This window comes from Staurois parvus, unplaced genomic scaffold (assembly GCF_062004578.1).
Source record: "Staurois parvus isolate SC_StPar_1 unplaced genomic scaffold, SC_StPar_1.0 ptg000022l, whole genome shotgun sequence".
Taxonomy (NCBI): Eukaryota; Metazoa; Chordata; class Amphibia; order Anura; family Ranidae; genus Staurois; species Staurois parvus.
The window spans coordinates 1,300,832-1,323,051 of record NW_028317818.1 but is presented as its reverse complement, the minus strand read 5'-3'; the positions used below and the strand labels follow the sequence as shown (position 1 = coordinate 1,323,051).

The following is a 22,220-nucleotide window of genomic DNA, read 5'->3' as shown; positions in this document are numbered from 1 at the left end:
GAGGGGTGGAGGGTGGACGTTAAGGTGATGGGGCATCCGCCAGGCCCAATTTGGCCAAGATTTCTCTACCTTCAGGAAGGGATGTGACTATATATGTGCTCCCATTATGTGGAACTATCAGCTTAAAAGGGAAGCCCCATTTGTAGCGGATACGAGCTGAGAAAAGGGCAGTTGTAACTTCTTTCATTTTTCTACGCTTCTCCAATAGAAACATCTGGAAAGATTTGTAAAACTGAGCCTTCAAAGGAGATTTTTGGGGTATTGCGAGCAGCTCTGAGTATGTCTTCTTTGGTCAGGAAATCCTTCATGCACAGGACAATATCCCTAGGCGGCTTATCATTAGGAGGTTTAGGGCGCAGGGCTCTATGGATGCGGTCACAGGCAAAGGACCCAGGGTCACGATCCGGAAGGAGTGACTTGAATAACTTGGTTATGGTTAGTGAGAGGTCAGACACAGACTCCGGAATTCCCCTGACTCGCAGGTTATTCCTGCGATTGCGATTATCAAGGTCCTCAACCTGCGCCTGCAATTTTAAAAAGGCCATTTGTAGATGATCATGATCTCTAGAAAGTTCACCATAGGTCAGGCTAAGTTCATCATGTTTGGTTTCTAAGCGGTCGGTCCTGGAGCCCAATGTGGCTATTTCCTGAGAGAGAACATTCGTGCTTTTATGTAATTCTGATTGGAATTTGGCGGCCAGCTTGGTGTACATAGTTTACAAGCAAGATTCCAGGTCCCCCTTTGTGAGTTGCTGTGTATATTCACTGACCAGGGCTAATGAAGGAGCTGTGGTATTGTCAGGAATGAACTCGCCAATAGTGTTGGGACTCACTTGCCTTGTGGTTTGCAGTACCAGGACTGGCCAGCGGGTGCTCTCAGCAACCAGAGGCTCACTACTGCAGTCAGCCAAAACACCTGAGGCTGATTTCAGGTGCATATAAGGAATGGCCAGACTTGCAAGCAGGGCCTTGGTGTATGTTTTCCCAAGAGCCCCTGTACCTGCATCCTGTCGGCTTCCTGTCTGATCCTGCTTTATCCCTGACTCTGATTGTACTCCGCCTGTCCTGACCTCTGCTATTCCTGACCACTCTCCAGTCTGCTCCTTTGTACCTTGTCTGCCTGATTGTTCCTGACCCGGCCCGTCCGACTAAACTTAGTATTGTTCTTTTGTTATCTGTTGGGGCTCGTCTGCAAAAACGTTATATTGTAAAAATATTTAGCAAGCCGTGAAGGGGCAGAGAGGACATAGGCCGCAGCAACCACCATAAATATCACTCAGGAGCAAGATGATGGCACCAGATCCCACCCCAGGGCCCGAGAGGGACGAGGGGCACGCGTGAAGCAGAGGTCCTCCAATGCTGAGCTCAGGGCCCTCCAGGGCAGATCCAGGGAGCCCCCCTCCGGAGCAGTATTTAGGCCTCAGTAGGCCTCTGAGCCCGACAGGGGCCATGGCCACGGAGGAAGGCGGTTTCTGGGGCAGTAAATGGGAGTCCTGTTCCCCAAATCACTGTGGGGGGATATGATGACCAGCAGCCACCTGCCCCCCCTACTCACTGTGACCATATGAGAGGAGGTCCATGATAGACGGAGTAGGCCATAGATGTCCTCCACCACGGAGAGTGGCAATACACAGCGGCGCCCCTCTCCCAGACTCAGCGGTTGCAGAGGGTGCCTCGGATGTCCCCAAGTAATCAGCGGGTACAGGTGCGAGGCGCCGGAGCCCCGGCTTATGCAGCCGCACCAGGCCACGGATGTCCGCCGCTATGGAGGGTGGAAATGTCATCTGGAGCCCCTCTCTCAGGTGCAAGAGATGCCACCAGGGTCCTCCGCTGCCCTGTTGTGATCCGCTGCTGCACGGATGGCAGCGGATTCTGTAGTTCGGCGCCGGAGCTCCGGATTATGCGACCGCGCCGGTCGCCATCTTGGACACGCCCCCATCCCAGATCATTTTAAGGCCACTGTCTGGGTAGTTTATATTAATTGTCCTGATTTGCCTAGCATATTCAGCTGACTCGTTTCCAAGCCATTTGATCAGGAAGGCTATCTCTTCACTACATGACAGGCCTCTGATAGTGTTTTGGAAAGATTGTCAGGTCATTAAACATTTCCTTGTGTGACTAACTTGTGTCATGCAAAGAACTTGGCAAAGTCTTTTGAGGTCTAATTAGCTGGTTGTGTATTGGTATGTGAAAAGGTGAGGTGTAATGATACCTTTTAAGAGTCTCTGGTTTAACCCAGTCCCTTTTGTACTGTTCTGATGTGAAGGCAGGATCTGGAGGATAATTTGTAGATTTTGGTGCCTTGCATGTTAAATGTCTGTCATACTGTAAGAGGTTTCACTTTACTTAGAATAATCTTGTTTGAAGTTTGTTGCTAACTTGTGGTGGTGCTATGTAGCATCATTGGTTTGTCTCAACATTGTTTTTGTTGCTGCTTGGCCTAGAGTGTTGATAGACATAATCTGAAATGCGTTATAGAGGATCTTGAGGTTCAGCTTCTGGAAGGAGCACACTGTTGCGCCTACTGCATTCCCTATCAGGGTATACAGCTAATTCTAAGGCCTCTACTTCAGCTATCGATTGCAGTTTTTTTTCTCTACAGTAAGCTGCTCTAGGTTTGCTTCTAGTAGGGCTTTCTGCATTTCCAAGGATGTTTCGTATTGTGCAATCTCAGCCTATAAGCATGCCTTTATGTTGTGCCTTCTCAACCTGTAATTGTGCTTCGTTGCACTTTCTCAGTCTGTAAGCATGCCTCTTGTTGCACCTTCTGTCTGTAAGCATGCTCCCTTTTTTATCTACATTTCTTGCCCAACACAGGCTGCTCTGGCTTTTGCACGAGCGATAGCAAGTGCATTACTTGCGTAGGAGGTACTAGAGGAACCAGAGACTTGGGACCTTGTTTTAAGTGAAGATGCCTGACTCTGCGACATGTTGCTTGTGGAGGCGCTTGACTGTGTAGACTGCTGTGTTGCCGTATGCATATGGCTGCGCTGAAAGTGTAGCAGGCATCTGTGTAGTCACTATGTATCCTGCTTGCTCGGTAGCTGCCGTTTCACTGTTCTATCCTTGTTACATGTTTCCCTGTGTGTACTTCAACATGCAGCTAAACCCTCCCATTCTGCAATAAGTCAGAATGAATGTAATCTTGAAGCTTTATCAACAAAACTGGGTGGGATGAAACCCTTAGGAAAACAGATATGGAGTATATATAATCAATATATGATATATAAAACAAACACAATGAAATGATTAGGCTATAGATGGCAATAAGTACATGCTCACCAGCGATGTACCTGTAAGGGATGCAAATTCAGTCCATGACTTGTGGTGCAGAGAATTATTGCTGGTTACTTTTCCTCAGTTCTTAAGATGGAGTTTGAGTTCCCAAGATGCTCCTGCCTCCCCTTTCCAGAATGAAGGATGATGGAAGCTTTCATTAACCACATAAACACTGGTTTCTGTAAAACATTTTATTCTGGGATCCATCTAGTGACCAAATTTAATATTGCAGACTGAATTTCCCTGCTGGAGGTAGAACAAATTCAGTCCTGTTTTGATTGATCAGGTTATGAGGTTGCATTGTGGAAACAGAGATATTATACAGGATTTATATAGTGCCAACAGTTTTCTCAGCGCTTTACAATATATGGGGAGACAATACAGCAACAATACAGTTCAATACAAGAGGGTTAGGAGGGCCCTGCTCCTTGGAGCTTACAATCTAAGAGTATGATTGATAACTTATGATTATATCTTCAGCTATCATCAGAATTCCACTTCTCCATGTGTGGCATGCTGATTGATTAAGTACAGAAAAGGAAGCAGACACACATTGAAATGATCACTTTTATCATTTGTTAGTATAAAAAATCCTCAGGCATGACTTTGACAGTACCTGCCTCAGGAGGACTTAGAGACATAGTGGTGGGGAGTATAATTTTTGTTTTCAAGCATCCATATTGATTGAATATTATCCACTATAGATAATTTTTTTCCAATTGGGGGCAATTGTTCTCAAAAAAAGGAAGACCATTTATTGAAGTGTGTATGATCGCCACTTGACAAAGAACTCCTTATGTACATGTGCGTTTGTAGCAGAGTATGATTTCCTTCAGGAGACTCCGTGGGGTTTCATAAGAACAGTTATGGTCGGGAAGAAGTCTCATACAAAGCAATGAAATACTGACAGCACCCATGGCCATTTGCATGTATATGGACAAGCCCCAAGTACCTATGGATGCTAAATTTTTGATGCAAACTGTTTGCATCCTGAGCCAATCATTTACAGGTAACCAGAGGCGTCCCTAGGGTTGGTGTCACCCAGTGAGGTAACACTTGGTGACAGCCCCATCAACGATCCCCGCAGAATGTATCGGATCTGCGTATTGAGCATAATGGATGGGTCTCCGATCCATTATGCTCAATCCGCAGATCCGACCCATCCTGCGGGGATCATCGGCTTTCTTTACAACTTACCTTTTCTTGGAGGGGGTCCGGTGTCACCCCGTATAGGTTGCATGTCGACGATCCCCACATGATCGTGGGCATGCAACCTATACGGGGTGACACCGGACCCGGTCCAAGAAAAGGTAAGTTTTAAAGAAAGCCGACGATCCCCGCAGTATAGATCGGATCCATCATGCGGGGATCGTTGGCTTGCTTTACACCTTACCTTTTTGTGGAGCGGGTCCGGTGTCACCTCGTGCGGTTGGTGTCACCCAGTGCAGACCGCACCTGCCTCGGGATGCCACTGCAGGTAACCACTGCTTGTTTAATTACATGTTCTGCAGGTTCTCAGCTTAAATTGCTGTTCACAGGAAATTGTAGTCGGCCCTATATGTGAATGAGGCCATAATAGGACCTCTAACAACAACCTGCTGACCACCCACAGTAAATATACTGTGAGCAGGCAGCAGGTACAGGCACGAAGGTGTAAATGTATGTGATTGGCCTTCTTCTGGGTTTGGGGCCAACCCATGCTGTGGTTGGATACAGCTCGAGTTTGGCAGCTGATTTCAGCCAATGAGTGTCCAAAAACAGAACTCTGTGTACTGTGAACAGCGATCAAGCGATTTCTTCTCCCTGCAAAGCACATATTACACATTGTTATGCACACAGTTAACCCCTTGATTGCCCTAGATGTTAACCCCTTCCCATCCAGTGTCATTAGTACAGTGACAGAGTACTGTATTAGCACTGATAACTCTACTAAGCCGGCCATACATGGGTCGAATTTCAAAAGCATTTTCTTTAGAAAATCTTTTCTAAGAATTTTATTTTGAATTTCCCACCATTAGTGGGTCACAGAAACGGTCGATTTTCATGTGATCATCGAATTTGAGTGATCTGCCATGTTGGATATTTTTTGAAAAACAAACAAATTTCGAATCAATGATGGGAGAATCACGTGACAAATATAAACGAAAAACAAATGAGCATGAGCTGTGACCTGCAAAGAAAAGAAAATTCTTGGCCACGAAAATTATTTTCTGTAGCAACATGAGGTGAAATTGAACGCTTGGTTGGTTGAATTTCAAAATCAATGGTGGCACCATCGGATTACAAAACGCACAAAATTTCCGATTTTCTAAAAATTTGTTCGGGATTCGACCCATGTATGGCCTGCATTACATAGGGGCAACAGTTTGCTCAGCGCTTTACAAAATAAAGGGAGACAATACAGCAACAATACAGTTCAATACAAAAGGGTTAGGTGGGCTCTGCTCCTAGGAGCTTACAATCTAATAGGGAGAGGCTGGTGGATCAAAGGTAATAACCGTGGGGAATGAACTGATGGGAAGAAATAGACGATTCTGTTATTCGCTGACACCGCCATTGCCAGTATAGCGTCATAGCTGCGTAAATTCCAGTACATATATCGTTTGTAGATGGTATAACTTTTGCACAAACTAATTCATGAACACTTGTTGGGTTTTTTTTTTTTTACCAAAGACATTTAGCAGAATAGCAGCAAATAACACATTCACAATGCAGAATACATATAGCCTAAATTTATGAAGAAATTTTTTATTTTATTGGATATTTTATACCAGAAAATATTTGTTTCCAAACTTTTTGGTTATTTTTCATTTATGTAATAAATAAGCCAATGTGGAGCAAACACCACCAAAGGAAAGCTCTATTTGTATGAAAAATGTATTATGAATTTCATTTGGGTACAGCATTGCATGACCGTGCAATTACCAGTTACAGTAGTGCAGAATAGCAAAAAATACCCTAGTCATGAAGGGGCAATACTGACCTAGTCTAATAATAATGTACACCTTCTGAACATGGCTGTGAGGAGAAGCAATTGCTTCCTGGCTCCAGATAACTAATCAGTATAACGCTGCATTCCATGCTTTATGCCTCTCTATTACTACAAGCCGTGAGGTGACTCCAGGCCGCTGTAGTATACAAGGGACACCTGCGGGAAGGTCACCACACAGGCCTAGCTCCCTCTCCCCGCCATTTTGGTCACTGGGCCCTGTGTGGACTATACTTCCCGTCACCACCCGGGAAATGCGCAGAACACAGGGAGGCGGGGGTGAGCCGAGTCTCCAAGATGGCCACTTGGGGAAGGAGGCGCGCTGGTGTGGGGAGAAGAGATAGGTGAGCCGGGGGACGATGTGTGATGTGCGGTGTCCTGTGTCATGTCCGCCCCCTGTGCAGGGTGGAGGAGGTGATCGGGGCGCCCTGTACGTGTAGATGCGGGACGGTGTCATGGCTGTCATGTGCAGGCCCGAGGTCAGCTGTGTGGGGCCCGGACATGTCACACGTGTTTGTATAAAGCTGGGAGGGGCGGCCGGCCGGCCATCGTCACCTTTTTCTTGACCATTAGACCGGCACGTAGGATCTGAGCCCTGGACTATCCCACAGGGAATTACAGTACACTTTGACTGCCTTCCCCCTCTTCCTGGGTTCAGCATGGTGACAATTGTGTCTTGAAGAAATCGGACCAATCCGAAGTTCTTCCCTTGGCTGAGTGTAAAGATTTGTTTCGGGGGGGGGGGGGGGAGGGGAATGGAGACTAATGTCATGAAGATCACAGGTCACCTCTTACAGTGGGTGAGGGGCAGCTATTGACAGCCGGGACTGATCTGTCCCTGGGGACTGTAGGGAGATCTACAGCAACATGGACCTGGCACACGACTGAATGAGGGAATGCACTAAGATTGGGGCATGAAGAGAATGGCACAAAGTTCTACCTCTGACCTAAATTCCCATTTAATAAAAATGGTGCCTAATACTTCATTACATGTTGTATGAAATAGAAACCCCATGCTGTGGTGGAACGCCCTCCACTTCACCCTCCAGTCACGCTCCTACGTTACACCCTCCGGCCATGCTCCCACGTTACTCCCTCCGCTTCACCCTCCGGCCATGCTCCCACGTTACTCCCTCCGCTTCACCCTCCGGCCATGCTCCCACGTTACTCCCTCCGCTTCACCCTCCGGCCATGCTCCCACGTTACTCCCTCCGCTTCACCCTCCGGCCATGCTCCCACGTTACTCCCTCCGCTTCACCCTCCGGCCATGCTCCCACGTTACTCCCTCCGCTTCACCCTCCGGCCATGCTCCCACGTTACTCCCTCCGCTTCACCCTCCGGCCATGCTCCCACGTTACTCCCTCCGCTTCACCCTCCGGCCATGCTCCCACGTTACTCCCTCCGCTTCACCCTCCGGCCATGCTCCCACGTTACTCCCTCCGCTTCACCCTCCGGCCATGCTCCCACGTTACTCCCTCCGCTTCACCCTCCGGCCATGCTCCCACGTTACTCCCTCCGCTTCACCCTCCGGCCATGCTCCTACGTTGGTCCCTCCACCTCCTCCTCCAGCCATGCTACTATGTTGGTCCCTCCACCTTCTCCTCCTCCAGCCATGCTACTATGTTGGTCCCTCCACCTTCTCCTCCTCCAGCCATGCTACTATGTTGGTCCCTCCACCTCCTCCTCCTCCAGCCATGCTACTATGTTGGTCCCTCCACCTCTTCCTCCTCCTCCAGCCATGCTACTATGTTGGTCCCTCCACCTCCTTCTCCTCCAGCCATGCTACTATGTTGGTCCCTCCACCTCCTCCTCCTCCTCCTCCTCCTCCAGTGATGCTACTATGTTGGTCCCTCCACCTCCTCCTCCAGTGATGCTACTATGTTGGTCCCTCCACCTCCTCCTCCAGTGATGCTACTATGTTGGTCCCTCCACCTCCTCCTCCAGTGATGCTACTATGTTGGTCCCTCCACCTCCTCCTCCAGTGATGCTACTATGTTGGTCCCTCCACCTCCTCCTCCAGTGATGCTACTATGTTGGTCCCTCCACCTCCTCCTCCAGTGATGCTACTATGTTATTCCCTCTACCTTCTGCTCCAGTGATGCCCCTATGTTAATACCTACGCTTTGTCCTGCAGTCATGCCTCTATGTTAGTAACTATGATCCCTCCTCCTGTGATGTCCCTATGTTAGTCCCTCCACCTCCTCCTCCAGTGATGCTCCTGTGTCAGTTCCTATGCTTTCTCCTCCAGTCTGTTATTCGCTCCCTGGTCACATCTGTCCACTTTTAGACTGTGTCTGTGTATCATTCCAAGCTTATGTTCGTCCAGTTTCACATAAAACCAAAGCATAATGAGTATGTAGCCAAAATGTTTTGTTTCAGTTTTAGATACAGTAGGGAAGTGTTAAATCAGGATATTTTTTTGCTGTCCTTGCTGTCCTGCTTGCCTTCTTGCCTTGGAGACACAACAGGAAGTGAGATAAAATCTACTTTAATTTAATGCAAGTGTTTACATCTTACTAATAATGCATTCATTATATTTTTCAATGGAGGCATTTGTTTCATGGTCCACTGTCCAATAGAGGGTTTTCCTCAGTTTGAAGAGATCCCATCTCGCCTTCCTGTTGTGTCTTGAAACAGGCAGTGAAAAAAAAAATCTCCCCAGTGGGAAATGGCAAACAAAATGCCCAGCAGAGCTTTTTAATGACTTCCTATTTAAAAAAAATGGTTTAAGGTAAATTTTAAAGTGGTATTAAAGTCATTTATAAAAAAATTTCTGACAGGCAGGGTTTTTATGACATAAGAGATCCTATTGGTCTCTTCTTTCATAAATATGTCATCCTGCCTGTCAGCCACTATGTACGCTGAGACGCGCATGTGCAGTTCAGCATACAGTTACGGCACCTGATCTGTACAGTGATGATGTGACTCCTGTGTGCATGTGATGTCTTCCCAGCCCAGCCATTCAAGCAGCCAAACAGACGTAACTGGGAAGTTAGAGCAGTTGAAGATGGAAGTGCCCGAGACCCGCAGGATTAGTGATGACTGGAGAGCACTCTGTCAGAATATGTTGATATTCATTGAATACTAGCACATTATGGCATAAACTACCTGGGGGCACATGTAAAAAAAAAATAAAAATTCTGTCCCAAATGTTTAAGAGGCAGAGAGGAGAAGGGGAAAGGAAAAAAGAGCTATGCATGTGAAAGTTTGCTTTTAAAGGATAAGTTCACCTTTGGAACATGTTACATGTTCCACCCGTTTTTAGGGTGGAACATGTAACGTTGCTGTAGCCAAACCTACCGCCCCTCCCTCTGACATATAGTACAGGGAAAATCTCCCCATACTATCTGTCAGCTTTGAAAACAGCGCGGCCGTATGGGGTTCCGACAACACGGCCGTGTCACTCATTCGCAGAGTTCTGTGAATGAGTGCCTACAAGTCCCAGCAGCCTTAGCGGCTGACGGCTTGTAGCGTTTAATGAACTACCACAGTGCTTTGGAGCACCCTTGTAGTTCATTGAAGCTTCTGTCAGTATATCTGCTTGGCTGTACATCCCGTATAGCAAGCAGATATTCTGACAGGTGTGCAGGAGACCTGCATGGCATCAGGGATCTACTGATCGCTGGTGCAGTGCCTTCTAGGATCCTTTAGACAAAAATAATAAATGCACATTTTATAACTGCAAAAAAAGTACATTTATTATTTTTGTCCAAAAGGTGAACTTATCTTTTAAAGCAGTGTTAATTTTTTCTTTTTCCTTTAATCGTAAATTCTGTATCGTTTCACTTGCTGAATCCTTGCTTGGGTGAGAATGATTAGGTTTAATGTTCATTGCAAAATCTTGCACATGCGAAGACCAACCACAGCTCTGTAGTAGTGGGCAGAGACCCATGGCATGTCTACGCATTCATGATTTTCTCTGTGCATGTCCAGAATCTCGCAGATCTCAGCCAGGTCCGTAGACCTGTAGTATTCTGTCCATGCATGAGGGATTTTGTGCATGCGCAGACATTGCGGGTTACTGCCAGTTCCCACACCTGCATCATGGAGGTGTGTATTCAGGATCCTGTTTCAAGATGGCAGAGTTGCGAGGGAGACTTTTTCCTGCCAGGAAATTACCATGTGTTTTTTTTTATTTACTTTAATTTTCACACAAGGACATTTATAAGGACATAAACATTTATTTGAAGTGAATGAAAGTAGTGTTCTTCTTTAACAGCCCTATCACACTATTTGCATTGGGCTGCACTTGGGCAGCCTTCCTCAGCACTGTTCAGTGCAAAGTCAAGGTTGTTAATTATGGTGTCCATCCTACTGCTTTGTGATGGCGTGCATGCAGTACTTCTTAGCGCAGCAACACAAGCCACCTTCACGGGTGCAATGCTTTACAGGCTCCTTGGGGAATAAATACAAAACGCACATTTTGTTTTCTGCAAGAATATGTGCATTTATTATTTTTTCCAGAAAGGTGAACATTTAACTCTTTGGGTTTAATTATACTATGACTTCTATTCACCCTTGATATCTGTTGACAGTTGATGGCTGTCAGTGACTGTGATAATGTCTGAGATGGTGTCCTTGAGGCTTGCTCTCAGATATAGACACAGCTGCCTTAGTAGTATGTATAACAGGACAGGGCTAAATGTCACTTGTGGGGCTATGAACTGAACAGAAAAAAAAGGAGGACTTGAGATTGGACACATCTTGTGCTCAGTTTGAATTATACATGGTTGTGGTCCCATGCCCTAGTGTTCTCTCTTCTGTTTACATTTGATGGGGTCAGTCTATCTTTGGGTGTCCACATCATAGTCTGCATGCCATCAACAGTTCCTATTGGCTGTCCAGCAGTGGAGTGCTCTCAGGATCCAGACGAGGAGTGGTCTTTGTACCCAGAAATGGTGCTGTTGAAGGGCCTGGACAGCAGGCGTAGGTGAGTATAACTTGCTTCACAATGAAAGAAAAAACACATGTAACATGAGTTAGAGGATGGTGGGAGGGAGTTCATGTTTTAACCAGAGTTTGGCTTCAAAGGCATAAATACTATCAGATGTTTTTGTTGTTTTAACTAGGTATTAGTGTAGTTTTTTTTTTTTTCCTGTGTCATTTGTTTGCCCTACCTTGTAATCATGGACTCACATGTTGTGGCTGCAGTTTGTAGTGTCAGCTGATAGATTCCCTAAGTCTATAAATTCATTCACCTAGCTGGTGATTTCTCTGCTATTTGCTCTGTATGCTTGTGTCCGTTTCAGATCTAATCAACTAGCTGACACCTGTAAAGCACTAGACTTAGAGACCCAGGGATTGTGGCATATGTAGTTTCTTCACAGGAAGTGTCAGTTCTTAGACTATAGTCAGAGGTCATGCATTAACCAATGCAATGCCATGCCGAATGCCTCATGTTCAAACAGAAACGGCTGACAGAGGAACGTGAAGTGACACCATAAAACTACATGGTCAATGCACATCCTATGCAGGTGAAACTCACAAGGTGCTGGTTTGAAGGTTCATAATGCCTTCAAATACTTATTGCACACACAGGTTTGCTTTAAGGCTCCATGCACACTAGCGTTTTGTAAAGTGGAGTTCCACTCAAAAGTGGAAGCTTTGCTTATTAATCTCCCCCCTCCACTGCCATATTTGGCACCTTTTGGGGGGGGGGAGAGGAGAGCGGATACCTGTTTTTGACAGGTACCCACATACGGCTAAATTCGCCGCGGCGAAGTGAGCCGGAAGTTCGGCCCCTCCTCCCTCTTGCAGTTTCCTGGGAACATTCACAGGTCACAGAAGACTGCCGGACCAATTAGGAGGCACAGCGCGATTTGCACATGCACGGCGGGCACCAGGAAGCCGCAAGCTGTCACAGCCTGTTGCCGACAGTTGAGATCCGGCGCCGTGAAGGAGAGAAGGGACGGCGCGGTTAAGAACATCGCTGGACTCCGGGACAGGTAAGTGTGTATTTCTTAAAAGTCAGCAGCTACAGTTTTTGTAGCTGCTGACTTTTAATAAACACAAAAATGACTAGAATTCCGCTTTAAGCTCCTAGAAGCTGTTATGAGCATTTTCTTTCTGCTCCTAGAAGCTAAATCATGTTATCCTATGTGTCCATGTACAGTCATGGCCGAAATTGTTGGCACCCTTGATATTTCTCCAGGAAATCATGTATTTCTCACGAAACGTATTGCATTAACACATGTTTTGCTATACACATGTTTATTCCCTTTGTGTGTATTGGGACAAAACAAAAAAAGGGAGGAAAGAAAGCAAATTCGACATAATGTCACACAAACCTCCAAAAATGGGCTGGACAAAAGTATTGGCACCCTTTCACAACTGCGGATAAATAAGAATGTTACAAGCATGTGATGCTCCTGTAAACTCACCTGGGGCAAGTAACAGGTGTGGGCAATATAGAAATCACACCTGAAAGCAGATAAAAAGGAGAGACGTTCACTTAACCTTTGCATTGTGTGTCTGTCTGTGCCACACTAAGCATGGACAACAGAAAGAGGAGACGAGAACTGTCTGAGGACCTGAGAACCAAAATTGTGGCAAAATATCAACAATCTCAAGGTTACAAGTCCATCTCCAGAGAACTAGATTTGCCTTTGTCCACAGTGCGCAACATTATCAAGAAGTTTGCAACCCATGGCACTGTAGCTAATCTCCCTGGTCGTGGACGGATGAGGAAAATTGATGAAAGATTGCAACGCAGAATAGTCCGGATGGTGGATAAGCAGCCCCAAACATGTTCCAAAGACATTCAAGCTGTCCTGCAGGCTCAGGGAGCATCAGTGTCAGCGCGAACTATCCGTCGACATTTAAATGAAATGAAACGCTATGGCAGGAGACCCAGGAGGACCCCACTGCTGACACAGAGACATAAAAAAGCAAGACTACAGTTTGCCAAAATGTACTTGAGTAAGCCAAAAGCCTTCTGGGAAAACGTCTTGTGGACAGATGAGACCAAGATAGAGCTTTTCGGTAAAGCACATCATTCTACTGTTTACCGAAAACGGAATGAGGCCTACAAAGAACAAAACACAGTACCTACGGTAAAATATGGTGGAGGTTCAATGATGTTTTGGGGTTGTTTTGCTGCCTCTGGCACTGGGTGCCTTGACTGTGTGCAAGGCATCATGAAATCTGAGGATTACCAAAGGATTTTGGGTCGCACTGTAGGGCCCAGTGTCAGAAAGCTGGGTTTGCGTCCAAGATCCTGGGTCTTCCAGCAGGACAATGACCCCAAACATACGTCAAAAAGCACTCAGAAATGGATGGCAAAGAAGCGCTGGAGAGTCCTGAAGTGGCCAGCAATGAGCCCAGATCTAAATCCCATTGAACACCTGTGGAGAGATCTTAAAATTGCTGTTGGGAAAAGGTGTCCTTCCAATAAGAGAGACCTGGAGCTGTTTGCAAAGGAAGAGTGGTCCAAAATTCCGGGTGAGAGGTGTCAGAAGCTTATTGATGGTTATAGGAAGCGACTGATTTCAGTTATGTTTTCCAAAGGGTGTGCAACCAAATATTAAGTTAAGGGTGCCAATACTTTTGTCCAGCCCATTTTTGGGGTTTTGTGTGACATTATGTCATATTTGCTTTTCTGCCTCTGTTTTATATTTGTTCCAATACATACAAAGGGAATAAACATGTGTATAGCAAAACATGTGTTAATGCAATACCTTTTTTGTGTGAAATACTTGATTTTCAGGAAAAATATCAAGGGTGCCAACAATTTCGGCCATGACTGTATATTCCTTTAGGCTATTAGCATTTTTTGAGCTTCAGCGTCTAGGAGCAGAAAAAAAATAGTTTGTAGAGTTTTTTGGAGTGTTTTCCAGCAGAAAAAAAACACTAAATGCTCCTAAACGCTACTAAAACACTCTAAACAGCTTTTTTCTAGCTTTTAATGTTTATTGCATGCTTCTAAAAAACGCAATTAGTGTTTTTTATCCAGTGTTTTTTCCAGCATTTTCTAATCTTCAAAAAGCCAGTGTGCATGGAGTCTTAAAGGCACCGCTATATTAACAGACAGGAGTTTAATTTGCAGCAGTCCACTGCTGCTGATACTGTGAGATATCTGTATGTACTGTAATTTAGAGATTGCACATTATGGTGAACTGAATGGACAACTGTGTTTGAATTCATCAATGATTGATTTTACTTGATATCTGAAATTATAACAAAACCAAAAAAAACATGGCCGGTTAATGAAAAAAGTCTTCTCTTTGACAGGGTGCCCTTTTCCACGTGCGAGTGGTACATCGTGCATGAGATCTACAATGGTGAAAATGCCCAAGACCAGTTTGAGTACGAACTGGAGCAAGCACTCGAAGCTCAATACAAATATATAGTGATCGAACCAACTCGCATTGGAGATGAAACTGCACGCTGGATTACTGTGGGGAACTGCCTGCACAAGACAGCAGTACTTTCTGGTACAGTGTGCCTTCTCACTCCACTAATTTTGCCTTCTGAGTATTCACCATATATGTCTCTGCCAGCTGGTATTCTCAGCTTGGCCTGCTCTACTCTTTATGGAATCTCCTGGCAGTTTGATCCTTGCTGCAAATATCAGGTGGAGTATGATGCCTATAAACTATCAAGACTTCCACTACACACTCTTACCTCCTCTACACCGGTCGTGCTTGTAAGAAAGGATGACGTCCATAGAAAAAGACTACACAACACAATAGCACTTGCTGCATTGGCATACTGTGTAAAGAAGCTGTACGAACTTTATCTTGTATGATTTCCATGGATGCTGAGCATGCAACAATATAAACCTTTTTTGTGAAATTTGATTGAGATTGAAGAATTTCTCCAGAAAACAATTTGGTGCTACTGCACTGATTATTTTCAGCGCTTTATGGTAGAAGGGTGAGGACCTGCTTTGAAGTCAGTATACCCTAGCTGCAAGTCATACACATAACAGGGAATACATGAATTTTAAAAGTTGGTTATGAGGGAGGTCTTTTTATGTTGAACATAGAATTATGTATTTGTTGTACTACACTTAACCAGCCAGAAGCCCATGTGACCATTAAAATTGAAATTAAATAAATGGCTACTTGCTTTCATGTTGTAAACTGAGAAAGTTTAAGTTAAAAAAGTCTTGTCACTCTTAAGTGTAAAGTACTTTTCTGTATTCTGAAACCGGTTTGTACATGGGTACATTTTATCTGATCACATCTGGTTTTTGTGACGCACTAAGGGTATCGGTTCACTTTTTGAAATTCCTTTCTCATTGTTTTGTTTTTTTCCTCAATGTTTTACTGGACACACATGCAACAGTATGATTGTTCTATATAATTAGCATTTAGATAAAGAATTGGCCCTGCTAAAAATGCTTAAAAGTTTAACAAAACTAATCTTTTCCTCTGTCTCCGATGATTGTTTCTTTTAGAAGGAAAGGATTTGACCTATTATCTATCAATAGTTTATCAGTATGTATGACCAGCATTAATGTTTAAAGCTAAACTCTCAAGTATATATAGAAAAATACAAAGTTGTGCAGTTTTTTTTTTATTCATTTAGACACATTAAAAGTATTTTAAAATGCAACTAGTGCAAGTACTTTTGTCATAAAATCAGTCTCTTGTTACCCCCCCCCCTCCCTGTACATTAGCACTAAAACTGTAAAAAGGAGGTCAGACAATAAGAGCCAAGCTCTGCTGCTTGTACATATGTTTAGAAAGAGGGAGCAGAGGGATGACCTTACCAGCATGCTGCTGCTTCTTCATTGTCCAATAAGAATGGAGGTGTGTTTTGACTAGTGTTTTGTGACCATGCTGTGCTGTTGCAGTGGTAGTAAAGATATGGATAAGCTGCCTGACATCTTTACCAACCATTTGACAAGTGAAACTGTTTATACTTTATAACAAGTGGGTCTAAAAATGCAATCTGTAAATATTTTTGTGGGTTAAATAAGGATTGTTAATGATTTTTTAATATTTACATTTCCAGTCAGCAGGTGGCAGTCTAGACTCCGTTTCTCATGTTGACCATAATAACCTTAGCTACTTTGATTGAAAAAGCCAGTTGGTTACAGAGCTTCAAGATCCTAGCACAAATATACACACATAAGTAAATGAATCAGAGAAGTGGCTCATCCTCCCTGTCTCTCCCCAATATGGCTTTATACATACATTCAACTAGAGAGTGACAGTCTGAATGCAAGCAGCAGCTGCTGTTCTGTAGATTCAGAAAAGCCATAGTGTTAGTTTGTCACATGTCTAGCAAAGGGAATTTGAGGTTGACCAAATCTACAAGTGATTTACTCTGCACTTTCAGATAACACTCTAGAAGGGCTTCTGTCTCTGCTAGAAGCCAGCCATATGTGGATCGAAATTCTGCCAGTTCAGCACCAGCCAAAGTTTGATTCATGTATGGCCAGGCTGGTTGTACAGATTTACTACTGATGAACTTCTGTACAACCAGCCTGTTGGAAAATTTCTGCACGATCAGTGCTGCAGACTATAGCCAGCAGTGCTGATAAGTGTATTCTGACAGCGGGGAACTCGCCCCGCTTTCAGAATACAGTACCTTACTGGGAGTGATTCCCTCATCCACATTGAGTGTGTGTATAAGGGAATAGTTTTTTTTTTTTTTTTATTTTTGTTTAACCCGCTGGTCAAAAAATTGACTTATATTTGTGCTGCTTAAGTGGCATATCATTCTGAAGCTTACAACAAAAGATGCAGAAAGAACCCATAGGAGATTTCTTTCTTGCTGTTCATCTACTTGTTTAATTTGGAAAGCTGCCGTGCAAAACAAGTAGATTTTTCTTTGCTCATTCTTGCTGCTTTCTTAAAGCGGTAGTAAATGTAAAAAAAAAAAAGCAAAACTTTTGTTTACAAGGCAATGCCATAATGTGCTAGTATGCACTGCATACTAGGACATTATGAAATACTTGCCCTAAAGTGTTACTAAACCTAGAACCCTGCATTCATTATTTCCAGTAAAATTCATGTGAATTCAATTATTTTAGTAAATATAATCTGATAAATACCTTTTCTCATCAACAGTATATAACAGTCTTGTGACTTCTATCAGTGTCCAGTAGAGCACTGGTTAATCTTGTAGAAAGAGTTTTCATTCTCCTCTCACTGTCCTATGAGACTGCATGACCCCTGACCCTCTGTCTGGACAGTGCTGATTGGCCCTGTGCGGATTACATGCACCCTCCCAAGAGAAAACTCTAGCAATACACAGTAAACTGAGCATGTGCAACTTGCCCCCAAGGCTCTGTTACATCAGGAGATGAAATGGGGACTGTGGAAGAAGGGGAGGATAAGAGAAGACAGGATCCAACAGTTTTTTTTACACAATGCAGAGGATTAAACCCTTAAGTTCCACAGTGAGTATAACAGGCATGCTTTACTGCATATACAGGCTGATTTTACTGTTGTGGGTTTAGTAACACTTGAAAATGAAGCCCTCCACCAGTGTGCCATCACCGCTGACAGGGCTTTCATTTTCACCTGGTCTGCCTTCCAGGTTCGTGGGCTCCAGCCACCTGACTGTCCAAGCCGTGATGACGTCCCTCCCATGCATGCATGCGGGAGCCCCGGCTGCAACACGGATCTCTGAAGGAACGACATGGGTGTTTCGAACGCTCCTTCAGGGTGCATGCGCCGGTGATGCCACCGGCTTCTACAGAAGTAAATGTCTCCTTAACTGTGAGTTTAGGAGTTATTTACAGTACCTACAGGTAAGCTTTATTATAGGCTTACCTTTAGTTAAAAGATAAACAGCAACTTTACTACCACTTTAAGTGCAAATTTATCAACATTGGTGAACTGCTGTACCATTTATTATTGTGCGTTTTTAAGGTAAGTTGTAAGGTGAATTGAAATTGGCTTTGTATAGAGTTCTTCATATCCCCTGCAGAGCAGCACTGAAAGTGAATTGGAGCCAGCAGGGTCAACCAGTTCGGCTCACTTGCATTGCTCAGTGCTATTTTTCTGACACAGGTAACATACTTACAGGAGGGGAGAGCACATAATTAACCTTTATTTCCCAATCAGCAGGAAAAGCAGTTCATGAACTTGTATTAGCTTCAAGGCTGTAATTCAGTTTTCAAATCTGTTGTACATCAAAATAAACATTGGAAGAAAAGTAAGATTTACCCCTGTATTTTTTAATCGATAAAGAGACTAGGGTAAACTACAAAGTCTTTGTCAGCAGAATGCAACATTACTAGAACACAAGCAGAAAAAGTGAAGTGCCATCTAAGTGCAGCAAACCAATAATTTTTACTAAGCTCATAAATTGGCAATTCGCATGTTAAAAACTGCAACTTGCTTATCAAAAGGGTAAAGACCGCTGTCTCCTTGGTCCCAGGATCCCACTGTGCACATGGCAGCCATCACTGTGTCTTTGGATATTGTAGCAGGCAGAGCCGGGCGGTGGAAGGGTACTGCAGTCCAGCTTGGAGCGCACTGCCAGCGCAGGGGTGGGAGTGACGTCAGTCTAGGGACACAGAGCGGTGTGTGAACATGGCTATACTTTACAGTTTATGGGTTGCAGTTTTTAACATGCGAGTTGCCAATTTATAAGCTGAATAAAAATTGTTGTTTTGCTGCACTTAGAGGGGGTTCACTTCTAACTCTAGGATAGCAGCCACAAGTTTGAAGCAGACCATAGGAGTGTTGTCCTTTTGACTCCACATTGGACTTTCAAGCTGTGTTGCACAAAGGCTTAGCTCTATGGTTTTAACCCTTCATGCACCATAAATACCCCTTTACTTGTGCCAACATTACTAGAACCTTTACTCTGCTGGCTTTTGCTGTGCCTAACACAAGACTGAAAGATTTGCGATGGTGACAGCTGCTATGATGGTCTGCTTAATGTGCAGCATTATTATTTTTTCTTTACCGTTTCCATGGAAATGGGTCAGCCATGCAAGATGTCATTGCTGCTACAGTAATATGTACAGTATGATTGTTAGAAACCTGATGATGGGTGCATTCATAACAGAAATATTATACTAGCCCTTTCGTCAGCACAGGTGTACAATTTCAATTTTCCTATCATCTTCCGGGACAGCACATTAGAGAGATTTAAAAAAAAAAAAAAATTTTTCATCTCAAGTCCTAGGTGCTCTTTTGAAGCAGCACTTTGTTAGCAGCCTATTGTTCTAGTACTATTTCAAAACAAAAACGAATGGCTGCCAATGACAGCTGAGGTCTAGCCCATGAGCTTAAAGAGACCTTGGGGCCGACCTATTTGAAGAAAAAGCTTTGAAAACGATTATATGTTGTTGATCTGTAAAAGCCACATTCTTTTAGACATCCAAAAGTTTTCAGACTGCTGCTGGGCACTTGCATTGTCAATGTGATGTTAGCAGCCCCAGCAGACTCAGACCTGTCACTCTCTTGGCACTCAATAGTATTCTCCTTTGGTTCTCTTCTGGCATCTGCATAAAAAGTTATGTAGAGGAGGCCAGAGAAAGTAGACCAGCACAGAGAGTAAATGGACATTCCCAGAAGAGGAGTGGGCTATGACTTGCAAGAAGGGAGGAGCTTTGCTGGGGAATTGGCCCTTGACCCTCTAAAGGTCAAAGGCACATTGCAAATTAATGAAAAAAATATTTATGGAAAGGAAATCCCTAGCAAGCAAGCACTTATAATACTTGACTTTCAAATTTACCTGCAATTTTTAAACCATTCTCTTTACAGAAATTTGCTAGCAAGACAGTGTACTATAATGCTTTGCAGTATGGTTAAAGGAAACGTGCCATGTCATCTGTGATATTGGTTTTTCTGTGAGCTCAAGCTGCCATCTTTAAATAGGGTATGGCTTATGTAGACCACCCTGCCAACTGTCAAAATACAGCAGGTGCAAGTAAGTGGATGCGGGCAATTTTTCATGTGACTGCTTTTGAGTTCTCATTTGAAGGATATCAGTCGGTAGACAGCCAACAGCGTCACCCAGCTTGTGAATTTCAACCAATAATTCAGCAACAGGCTGGAATTTGTACAGTTTATTGGGCCAGCTTAAGACTTTCCATACCCCCTTCCTGCTATGTTATACTTGTATATATGCATAAGGAGCAAAGACCATCACTTCACACACCTACAGTTAGGTCCATATATATTTGGACACAGGCACAATTTTCATACTTTTGGCTCTGTGTGCCACCAGAATAAATTAAAACGAAACAATCCAAATGAATTTGAAGTGCAGACTTACAGCTTTAATTCAAGGGGTTGAACATAACTATAAAGTACAAATGTTAGGAACTGCAATCATTTTTTTTTTTACACTGTCCCTCCATTTTCAGGGGCTCAAATGTAATTGGAGAAATTAATATAATCATAAAATGTTCAATTTTTAATATTTTGTTGAGAAGCCTTTACTGGCAATGACTGCCTGAAGTTTTGAACCCATGTACATTACCAAAGACTGGGTTTCCTCCTTTCTGATGCTTTGCCAGGCTCTAACTGCAGCTGTCTTCAGTTGTTCTTTGTGGGTCTTTCTGCCTTTAGTTTTGCCTTCAGCAAGTGAAATGGATGTTGAATTGGGTTAAGATCAGGTGATTGACTCGGCCATTGCAGAATATTCCACTTCTTTTCCTTCAAAAGCTCCTGGGTTGCTTTTGCAGTGTGTTTTGGATCATTGTCCATCTGTACTGTAAAGCGCCATCTAATCAACTTTGCTGCATTTGACTGAATCTAACAGTATATCTCTAAACACTGCAGAATTCATCCAGCTGCTTCTGTCACATCATCAATAAACACCAATGACCCAGTGCCACTGGAAGCCATGCATGCCCATCACATTGCCTCCACCATATTTTACAGATAACGTTGTGTGCTTTGGATCATGAGCTGTTCCAAGCCTTCACACTTTTTTCTTCCCGTCATTCTGGTACAGATTAATCTTAGTTTCATCCATCCAAAGAATTGTTTTCCAGAACTGGTCTGGCTTTTTTTAGATGTTTTTTGGCAAAGTCTAATCTGGCTTTTCTATTCTTCAGGCTTATGAATGGTTTGCACCTTGTGGTGAACCCTCTGTATTTAATCTCATGAAGTTTTCTCTTGATTGTAGACTTTGACAATGATATGCCTGTCACGATCGCGGTGTCACACACCAGACCTTCTCACCAAACTCGTGACCAAAGGGCTAACTGATCTACAACCGCGATGTGACGTGCGAAACAATGCCACACCCAGCTGCACCCTGCACGATTTTCCAGCTAATGGATACCGATCAATGTGCCAGCAGCCTGAATCGATTGTTACTGGGTCAGGTTAATTACGCAATTAACCCCTTCACACTGCCACCACCTCCTTTTTGATTGGAGAAAGAAGAAACTTGGCGCTCAGCTATAACACTATAATGGTTGATATAATCGACTGCACAACCTGGTCATAATACAGGCCTGTTATACAGAGGGTTAAAACAAACAGTAGTGTCTCTTTAAAGGCAGGGATTTGTAAATTGCAATTAAGAGCCATAGAAACAGTTCAACACTTTCAGAAAGAGAGATTTATTACTAAAAGGGTCAAATATATATATAAAAAACAGCAAAGAAATAACAGGGAGAAGTTAAAGGGTTAAGTTACTTGCCATTAAGCCTTGGATGTAAGCAGATCACGTTTCAGAGCGAAAGGCACAGGTCTCCCCAGGTGGTATATTGATGTTAAAAATGGGGGATGTCTTCAAAACTTCCACTGTTAGGCTTGACAGCCTGCTTTAAAGTTTCCCAGCAGGGGGTGGTTCTGAAGTAAAAGACCAATCCCCTGTCTAGGGAGGGATCGTCGGGCGGAACCCTAAACTGGAGCCCACATCTTTCATAATTCATATTCTGGTTCATAACTTTCCATCTGTACAAGCGACAGTCCCCCCGCGGGTATATTATTCTGCAGACAAGTCTGAGGATTATTTAGATATGAATTATATATTGCATGGTTCACGAGTTCTATGTTTCGGCTTCCCTGATGGTCTGAGA

General features: G+C 43.9%; 1 protein-coding gene across 3 annotated transcripts; it reads left to right on the top strand.

The window, feature by feature from the left end:
- Nucleotides 1-6,461: 6,461 nt before the first annotated feature.
- Nucleotides 6,462-18,386, top strand: TMEM11 (transmembrane protein 11). 3 transcript variants are annotated; one of them, XM_089691590.1, is made up of 2 exons: nucleotides 6,462-6,612; nucleotides 14,498-18,386. In XM_089691590.1, the coding sequence occupies exons 1-2, from the start codon at nucleotides 6,566-6,568 to the stop codon at nucleotides 15,012-15,014; spliced, it is 564 nt and encodes a 187-aa protein (XP_089547716.1). In that variant the 5' UTR covers nucleotides 6,462-6,565; the 3' UTR covers nucleotides 15,015-18,386. The 3 variants fall into 3 exon arrangements, with proteins under 3 accessions (XP_089547716.1, XP_089547706.1, XP_089547698.1); XM_089691580.1 differs by lacking the exon at nucleotides 6,462-6,612 and adding an exon at nucleotides 6,629-6,747; XM_089691572.1 differs by lacking the exon at nucleotides 6,462-6,612 and adding an exon at nucleotides 11,068-11,198.
- Nucleotides 18,387-22,220: the final 3,834 nt, after the last annotated feature.

Coding starts and splice junctions, on each gene's coding strand:
- TMEM11 (XM_089691572.1), top strand. CDS start 11,083: ATGCCATCAACAGTTCCTATTGGCTGTCCAGCAGTGGAGTGCTCTCAG. Junction 11,199..14,497: donor GGCCTGGACAGCAGGCGTAG/GTGAGTATAACT, acceptor TCTCTTTGACAG/GGTGCCCTTTTCCACGTGCG.